Source organism: Zingiber officinale, chromosome 6A (genome assembly GCF_018446385.1).
Source record: "Zingiber officinale cultivar Zhangliang chromosome 6A, Zo_v1.1, whole genome shotgun sequence".
Taxonomy (NCBI): domain Eukaryota; kingdom Viridiplantae; phylum Streptophyta; class Magnoliopsida; order Zingiberales; family Zingiberaceae; genus Zingiber; species Zingiber officinale.
The window spans coordinates 25,113,529-25,123,127 of record NC_055997.1 but is presented as its reverse complement, the minus strand read 5'-3'; the positions used below and the strand labels follow the sequence as shown (position 1 = coordinate 25,123,127).

The window sequence follows — 9,599 nt, the reverse complement described above, 5'->3', positions numbered from 1 at the left end:
ATGAAAAACTATACTGACGACTTAGAGGGTTGGAAATGAGAGCTTTCGATTGTCAGAACAACGTTACAACTTCATGGACTTGTCTTTGCAGTAGCGGTAAGAGCAGAAGATGTTCGAATTTGTTATCTCGAAGTGCTGGTCAGACTTGATCTAGATCCACTGATCTCGGGATCAGTGTTTGACTCAACATTGATCGATCGACCGATCCCCCTGATCGGTCGACTGATCCTGCCTGAATCAACCCGACTTCCCATCCAGATGTTGCCTCTTCGGATGAGTCTTCATTTGGTCGACGGATCCCGTCGATGATCCTCGACTTATTTGATTCGATCAACTAGGTCCAATCAGTCTGCTACTTATCCACTGTTCGGTCAACTGAACTCGACATTCAGTCGACCGATCCCTTGGTCGAGGTTGACCATGAGCTGATCTGATCACTGGGCTTCGGTCGACTAATCCTAACATTCGATCGGCTGATTAAGGCCAAAATCCTAACCTACAAAATGTTAGTCTTCATGCAAAACAAAGTTAGAATAATATGCAAACAGTATATATAAATTAACTTTTGACAGCCTCTGGATTGTCCGGTCTTGACTTTAAGTTTCGCTGAAACTCTAGGTCAGACTGACACCTATTATTCCCTCTTCAGGGAATGCGTCCTCATCTACTCCTCTCAGGAGAAATTCCCTTTTGCCAAACCAATCCTCTAGACCGTCTAGACGTTTGCTCAGCGTCCAAGACTTCAAAATTTCATTCTGAACGTCCAATCCACGACCCGTCCAGTCTTCCACCTCGTGTCTCGACCCCAAGATTTTTCACCTAGAGTCCTAGACTCTAGGATTTCTTCCAAAGTCCTCGACTCGCCAAGACTTTGCCCAGTCCCCTGGACCAAGACTTCATTGCTTAACCTCAACTAGGACTTTCCACCTGCTTAAAATCTACTAGGACTTTTACCTAAGACAACTTAGGACTTTCTTACAGACTCAGTCACACTTGTTAGCTAACAAGACAACTTAACTTTGAACCCTTTTCCATTATCAAAACACAAGTTTGATCATCTGGTGCTCCCTGTACCAATAGATTATACCGATGTTCGGTGAGTACACGTGTCTGGTGTGACTGCCGGAGGTATCATGATGATTGTACGTGTGTTGTAGGATACAAACATGTCTGGTGTGGGGAGTATGATAGGTGTTGCTTTATACCTCATGTGTTGATTAGTAGACACCTGTTGGATCTATCCATACCTTTATATTTATGTGATTGATAGATCATGGTACTAGAGATATTTTATGATGATTGGGATGTTGCATTGATGATAATTATGTTGGTATCATAAGTATTTACATTATATTCATCATTGCATCATATGCATGCTGACAACCATTGCTTCCTTGTGGTATGAGATAATCGACAGCCATATATATACATGATGACGACCATTGCTCCCTTACAGTATGAGCTAGTCCTCAGTCATGTTAGCTACCCATTCGGCCATTAAGGGAAAGTGGTATCTTAGAGTGGAGACAGTCCTATTGTGTCACTCGGCCACTCAGGGGCAGTGATATCCGGTGTTGTGAACAGTTAAGGACCCCGATGCTATGTAGTGAGATAGCTACTTAGTAAACTGTCCACCTCGGTCACTCTGTAATGGTAGTTGGAGGGTACCACACAGGAGTCGTGGTGTCTTGAGAGGTTTTGGAGGTGACAATAATGTATGCATAGATATGCATATGATGCGCAATGCATCTTTTAGAGATATATTTGCATTTGCTTGTGATTGTTGCACATGCTTGAGATATGATTGTTGCATATAGTTGTCATGCTTCATACATGTTCATATATATATATATATATATTGTCGGTTATATTGCTCAAGTGTTACGAGCAAATCTGTTGTTGATCCCTAGTGAGTTTACTGATCACTATACTGTATGTGTTGGTTCCAGATTGGGTATGTGCATTCCTTATGTTGGTTATGACTATGTGTATTCATTATGTCAATTATATTTAGGTGCATTGATTATATCAGTATGATCATGTTCTTATTTTCCTATTAAGATTGTATATTTTGATCTGCATATTTTATATAGATCATGCACTATCTTGTCTATTACCTGCTGAGTGACCCGCACTCACCACCCCATTTGTATATTGTCTTTTTCTTCAGATAGCAGGTAGATGATTGTGGAGTCGCTTGAAGTATCTTGTCTGTTGGTCCCACGTTACACCCGAGGACGACTTCTGGTTTTGTTTCCTATTTTACTTACATTACGAATTTGTAAACTTGACATTATATAATTCGACTTTGTTTTAGAGTTTTGCTATGCCGTGTCTTGATTTACCTTGTTGTGGTTGTGTAAAGCCTAGCCGGCTAGCAGTCTGTCGTTTTTTGTTTATGGATTTTTCTTTTGTCTTCCATAGTATTTTTAGTACATCCATGTGGGTTGCTTATTATATAATTGTGTAGTTATGTTCTTTTTGTTCTAACCATATGAGCTGTGTATATAATTGTGTGGTTGTGTATATTCCAGCCGGGATGTTGATTATTACTTGTACGCCTTGCGGAGATTATGTCTGTTTGTCGGGCAGAGACTCTTCTAGGGGCATGACACCATGTCAACAGTTCGGGCGTCCGGAGGTAAATAAACTTCGAAGATAAGAAGAATTAAAACAACAAATCGTTGCTCTTTTAATGCAACCATTATGGCGAGAAAGACAAAATATAGCTATTTATCCTTATATAAATGAATCGTAATGATCATTTATTTCAAGAAATGTGGTCACGATAGCGAGAAACGAGGAGGCATGAGAAAAATGTGAAGGAGAGTTCTGATCCTATAAAAGATAATCAACTCTCATGAACAAAAGTATGCACACATAACATTCCAAATCCTAATTTTCAAAACAATCTTCTTCACCAAAGGCAGACTTAAACATCGGAATGACCTTGCTAAAGACTTCCCTAATTGTCATTAGAATCAGGACGGAAGCCTTGCCACTCTCCTAACCGCCCATAATAGCAACGCAATACCAGCAAGTGAAACGTCTCCATTCTCAAATAGGATCACTTGCCAACAAATAATTGTGAATGACAACGCAAAAGAATATTTTTTGAATTGCTGACCAGATTGTTCTATGAGATTGTAAAATATCAACCATTCTATAGCAAAGACAGGGAATTGCAGCTAAAAAACAGTGATGTCACCGCTCACACTAAATTCATTCTCGCAAATCAACAACCATGCAACGCTGCTTTCATTTTCAATCAGGATATAGCTAACGGAAGGCCGAAGGAGCTTCACTGTGCAGATGGAAATATACGAGTTTAACTTCCACAGGCCATGCACTCTTCCCGATTCTCCAAGGAACAAGCAACTTGTGCCATTTTGGCTTCACCATCACCGTCCTCCAGCCTAGTTTTCTGCGTTCAGCAAACAGAAATCAAAACACAAAACATGTAAACAGATCGTAAAAAACAATAATTTCAAGAATTGGAATTAACCTTCAGTGAGGAGGTGTCTACAGTGAACTTGATTGCATCAGCTGCAGCACGAGTTCGCAGGTAATACATTCCAGTTTTCAAGCCCTACGTTGGAAAGGATTAAGAACATGATGTTAGTGTCACTTGAGAGAGAAGATAGGAACATGGTTTCTAATAACCAATTGAAGATTAGGAGCTGCTGCCACACCTTAGACCAAGCATAGAAGTGTAACGATGTCAGCTTTCCGAAATTTGGCTGGTCTATGTGGATGTTAAGGCTCTGGCTCTGATCAATGTAGCACCCACGATCGATAGCCATGTCAACTAGAGTCCTTTGCTTGATCTCCCAAACAGTTCTAGCATCATAAATGTCTCATTAATAACATTTAGGAAAAAAGAGTTCAAAGACTGAAAGATTTGATTGGGTGATCTCACTTGTAAATTGCTCTCAAATTATTTGGAATTTCAGGGATTTTAGCAACAGAACCATTCTCGTGAATGATCTTGTTCTTGAATGCAGATGACCACAAACCCATCTCGGTTAGGTCGTGCAGGAGATGCTTGTTCACCACCACAAATTCCCCACTGGAATATATGTAAGTTGGTTACGCAAGGCTGAATAATGCTCATGGAAGAACACAATTAAAAGGCATACCTTAGGACTCTTCGATGATAGATATTGGATGTATATGGCTCAAAACACTCATTGTTTCCAAGAATTTGGCTAGTTGATGCAGTAGGCATAGGAGCGACAAGGAGTGAGTTCCTAACACCATTATTAGATATCATCTCCCTTAGTTTAGACCAATCCCATTGATTAGAAGGTGTAACATTCCACATATCAGGTTGGATAATTCCCTGAGAAAAAAAAGGAGCATTGATACTGTGTTAACTTGAGAAAAATGTGGGGTAATGCTGACTGTCATGGGACTATACATTCTTGAAACAAAGCTAATACCAAAACAAATGGGAAAATAACAAGATTACAACCTTGCTAATTGGACTTCCTTGGTATGTTTCATAAGGGCCATCGGTAATAGCAGCCTCAGAAGAAGCTTTCAGTGCGTGATAGTATATGGTTTCAAATATGTCTTTGTTAAGCTGTTGTGCCTGTGGACAATGTGGATTATTAACACAAAAGTTTACTATAACAGTAAAGATACTAGTAGAAATGTTTCCATTTCAGCAGCTACCTCAGGAGAATCAAAAGGCATGCCAAGTAAGATGAAAGTGTCTGCCAACCCCTGAACACCAATTCCTATTGGTCTATGTCGGAAGTTTGATCTCCTTGCAGTTTCAACTGGATAGTAGCTTATATCAATTATTTTGTTGAGATTTGCTGTTATTATAGCTGTAACCTATTAAAATCAAGCAAAAATTTGTTGGCAAATATCTCAAGTTGATCTAATGCATATTCATGAATTATGCCAATCAATTATTACCTCACCAAGCTTCTCAAAATCAAAGTATCTGTTTGAGGAGCCATTGCTGCCAACCAACCTGGTTGGATGTGAATCTAAAGGGACACCCTGAATGGAAATGACAAAAAAGAGAGCACCAAAACTCAGTAGCATTGTCTTTAGTGCTTTACTTTTTCAAAAACAACTCAGTAGCATAATCAGAATGCTAACTCAGTAGATATTATAACAAAATATAAACAAAGATCCATGAGGACACACCTTCTCCCTGACAAACCGCGGTAAAGCAATAGATGCCAAATTGCACACAGCTGTTTCAGTAGGACTAGTAAACTCAATAATCTCAGTACATAGATTTGAAGACTTGATGGTACCCAGATTTTGTTGATTACTTTTTCTATTGCAAGAATCCTATACGGCAAAGATAACATCAGTTAGAAGTTCCTCTCATAAGAGTGATAAATTGGCATTTTTTGTCAGTACCTTGAAAAGCATATAAGGTGTTCCAGTTTCAATCTGAGATTTAAGGACCTCAAACCAAAGACTCTGTGCTGCAACAACCTTCTTGGCCTTCGCCTAAACTCACAGATTTATATATGTATATATATATGTTAGAGGTAATAATTCAAATGTGGGAGAACTTGAAATTCCCTGGACAAGTTTACCTCACTCTCATATTTTAGGTAGAGTTCCTCAAATTCTGCACCCCAGCAATCTGCAAGTCCAGGAGCTTCATTTGGGCAAAACAAAGACCATTTACCATTATTCTGAACTCTTTCCATGAAGAGATCGGGAATCCACAAGGCATAAAACAGATCCCTAGCCCTTTGCTCGTCCTGCAGAATTAAGTACTTTATTAACCATGTGTAACACGAGAGTCATTTGTGTCTGTTACACCATGAACACATAAGATTGCACTGTAAAGGATAAAACTATAGCTTACAACTTAACAATTTATAATAATTCATAGATTTAAACTGAGTCCAGTTGCATAGCATGCATTAAATCATTCGATGGCCAATCATATTTCCTCGGGCTCGCCATAAATGACATAAAAATGCAGCAACTATACCAAGTAAATTCATTAGAGAAAAAATAATAATAATTTGATAAGAAACATGAAATAAGTCTATAGAAGGATATTGACTAGGCTAAAAGTAATCCATCAAAGACATGTTCCACATTTATGACAGAAAATTTCTCAACATGAGTTCGTACTATTAAATCAAGATGCAATCAAAGAGAAAAATTTTGAGGCACTTTCATTGTTAGACATGTGAGATTGTTTGTCACATTTTGCTAATTGACCTCACAGATGACAACCAGAACAAAGAGTATCTATTTTATGAATAGAAAGCATACCTTCCCATGGTTCTTTTTGAGCTCAAGGAACTCATATATATCTGCATGCCAAGGTTCCAAATATATAGCAAATGCACCTAATACATTTGAAATCAAGAAAACGAACTCAGATTTGAATTTAGTCGTCTAGATATCACAGTTAGTAAATTATAGCCAAATTACCCCTTCTCTTGCCTCCCCCCTGATCAACATAACGAGCAGTATTGTTGAACACCCTCAGCATTGGAACAATACCATTGGATGTTCCGTTTGTTCCATGGATATCACTACCTGTTGCACGTATGTTGTGAACAGAAACACCAATTCCCCCAGCTGATTTACTTATTATTGCACACTCTTTGAGAGTATCATAAATGCCTTCAATGCTATCTTCCTTCATGCATATCAGAAAGCAGCTACTTAACTGGCAAAAACAGATTGATTGAATAAGCAAATTAAAAACAAGCATCGATAGTTCAAACAAGAATTAGCAAATCCAGAACTGTACCTGAGGCCTAGGTGTGCCTGCATTAAACAAAGTGGGAGTAGCATGAGTGAACCACCGCTGAGACATCAAATGGTATGTTTTGATGGCAGACTCAATGTCATCTTTGTGGATTCCAACAGCAACTCTCATTAGCATGTGCTGTGGTCTCTCTACTACCTTTCCAGAGACTTTCAAGAGATATGACCTCTCAAGCGTTTTGAAGCCAAAGAAATCATACTCAAAGTCTCGATCATATATTATCTCACTGTCCAGACGAGCAGCATACTGAAATTTTCAACCAGAAGAATTAAGCAACCAAACACCTTCATAAAACATTTATCTTCGCACACAGAGGGATCTAATTCAAACAACTAGAATCAAATTCACACAAGAGTCAAAGAAAAACCAAAAAGTAATAATGAACAGAATATAACAGACAAAAAGGAGAAATGAACCAGTAAATCAACGGTTAGCACAAAGCTCACCTTCATGATTATCTCACAAACATCATCAGCAATCAAGGGGGCATCCTGACCAGCTCTCTCGTTGAAATGTCGATGCATCAGCTTTACCCTGAATCCATAACCATCAACAACCCAGAGAATCATAACAGAAATAAAGTAGTAGTGGTAGTAATAACAATAACAATAATAGCATGCTTTTGAGCTATCTGTCGATGAATCAACAAATCACGATACATCTCTTATCTTTCCGATAAGTTGGGAAAGTAAAAGCACTTACGTTTCGGAGAACGACTTCATTGTGTTCTTGTGCAAATTGGAAACCGCGATCCTCGCGGCAAGCTACAAGATAGAGCCGAGGAAAAATTGGCATCTTGTAACAACGACGAACATAACAAATACCAAATAACAGGGATCCGAATGAGTACCGTGGCGTAGTCGGGATGATTGGTGGTCAAAGCTGCGGCAGTCTCAGCGGCGAGCTCGTCGAGCTGGCTGGTGGTGACGCCCTTGTATACACCGGCGCAGACCTTCTGGGCGACCAGCACGGGGTCGCAGTGCTCCTGGCTGAGCCCGTAGCTGAGCTTCTTCAACCGTGCCGTGACTTTGTCAAAGTGGACGGCCTCGTGTCGCCCATCCCGCTTCACCACGTACATCCTCGAATCCCTTATGCGTGGAGTTCCGTCGGACGACGGAATACGCGCCGATAAGATCTTGATTTCACTGCAATCTCTGTGACGAGTCGGTCGCTCAATTGCAGGTATAAATAAGTTGGAATTAGGGTTCTTCGGAGTCGAGGGAAATTTAATTTTGGCGCGGTGTTCAGTGCCCTCCGCGTAGCGAAATTTTGGGCTGGTGAATAAATGGAAAGGAAAATGAGGCAAGGGATCGGATTTGATGGGATTTTATATCATATTTCTATCCCTATTTATTATATTTATTTCATAATCATTCTTTTTTTGTTAATTTTTATTCTCATCCCTATAGGGATCGATATCTTTCTTAATTATCGAACTGTATATCTTCTACATTAATTTTTAATTATATTTTTCTAATTATAATCATTCAATAAAAATATATTAAAATTAATATTATATAAAAACATATTTAAAAAAAATAAAATATTTAAAGCATCCATCGTTATTTTTAAAATTAATATTATATAAAAAACATAATTAAAAAAAAATGAAACATTTAGAGCATACATCGTTGGCATGGTTTAGGTGAAGGAGCTCAGGCCTGTTTTTTTAAATGGTTTTATAAATTTTAATTTTTGTTTAAAATACTAAAAGAGTGAGGTTTTTTTATAAAATAGTGGGACTTATAAAAGAGTTATCGAAAGGGTTTTTTTTTTTTTTATAATGGAGATGTATTGACTTTTTTTTTTACCTTTGATGTTATACTGATATGATATTGAGGGGATTCTTGGAGAGGTCCAATCATTATAGATGTCATTATAGACTACTCATAATTTAATGATATTTAATAGAAAAAATTAAACATAAACAAAAATAGTTAGTGAATTATAATATATATATATACTAGACTCATCTCTATCCTCTATACCCTTCTCTATTATGTTAAGGTATTGGATCCTCCATCTTTTTTGGGGAAAAGGTTTTATTTGTTTGGCAGGAGGGAAACAAAAATTCTAGAAAGATTATTGTTATGGAAAATTTTCCCTTATTTACTTAAAAAAAATGATGGATTATTTGCTTTGTTTTATTTACCTAATAGATAAACAGATTTAGAAATCCACCTTTTTTATTTACTTAATAGACATACAAATTTATAAATCCATATGTGGATCAATTTTTAATTATTTTTTCTTCTTCTCAAATTGAACAAAAAGCAATTTTCTCCTTTTGACGCTACATTCAAAGCTAGATTCTCTCTTAATGCCTCACATGGCCGCTCAGTCAGCTACAATGGGCAGTGGTGCTATAAGAGGCAGCGGGGGTGAGTGTTGTCGTCAACTTGCGATCGGTGTCCATGTGAGGTCGATCGGTCGATGATAGTGGGCAATGGCCTCGTAGGTCACGACCCCATATTGTCGCAATTGGCGATCTTGTGGGGCCGCAAGTGGCGTCCACACCCGGCAACACTGCGAAGTCGCTTAGCAACAATAGCCCCATGAAGGTCATGCATAGCTGCGACCTCTAAGCAACTACGCATGGCAACAGCTTTGTGGTGGTCACATACGAGGTCGCGTCATCATGACCAGTGGCAGACTAACCGGGGAGGCTGAGGGAGGCTTCAACCCCCCCCCCCCCAAAGCATGGCTGCCGCCCATTGGACATTGTCAGATGGCAGAAAATTTTCCTAGCGGACATAGGAGGATGAGGAGGCTTCAGCCTCCCCCACCTGGATGCCACCCACGGCGCTTGCCACTTGCTGTCGCCTACCAG

The 9,599-nt window shown here is 38.9% G+C and overlaps 1 protein-coding gene across 1 annotated transcript; it reads right to left on the bottom strand.

Annotated features, from left to right (window-relative positions):
* Positions 1-3,088: 3,088 nt before the first annotated feature.
* Positions 3,089-8,048, bottom strand: LOC121996149 (ribonucleoside-diphosphate reductase large subunit-like). The gene is made up of 17 exons (XM_042549993.1): positions 7,620-8,048; positions 7,472-7,533; positions 7,216-7,303; positions 6,752-7,015; positions 6,427-6,667; positions 6,265-6,341; positions 5,568-5,738; positions 5,386-5,478; positions 5,164-5,313; positions 4,927-5,013; positions 4,678-4,842; positions 4,475-4,594; positions 4,140-4,342; positions 3,920-4,069; positions 3,693-3,840; positions 3,506-3,589; positions 3,089-3,424 (listed from the first exon to the last, which is right to left on the bottom strand). The coding sequence occupies exons 1-17, from the start codon at positions 7,845-7,847 to the stop codon at positions 3,329-3,331; spliced, it is 2,427 nt and encodes an 808-aa protein (XP_042405927.1). The 5' UTR covers positions 7,848-8,048; the 3' UTR covers positions 3,089-3,328.
* Between the last annotated feature and the right edge of the window lie 1,551 nt (positions 8,049-9,599).

Coding starts and splice junctions, on each gene's coding strand:
- LOC121996149 (XM_042549993.1), bottom strand. CDS start 7,847: ATGTACGTGGTGAAGCGGGATGGGCGACACGAGGCCGTCCACTTTGAC. Junction 5,739..6,264: donor TCAAAAAGAACCATGGGAAG/GTATGCTTTCTA, acceptor TTAATTCTGCAG/GACGAGCAAAGGGCTAGGGA. Junction 3,425..3,505: donor TAGACACCTCCTCACTGAAG/GTTAATTCCAAT, acceptor TGCTGAACGCAG/AAAACTAGGCTGGAGGACGG.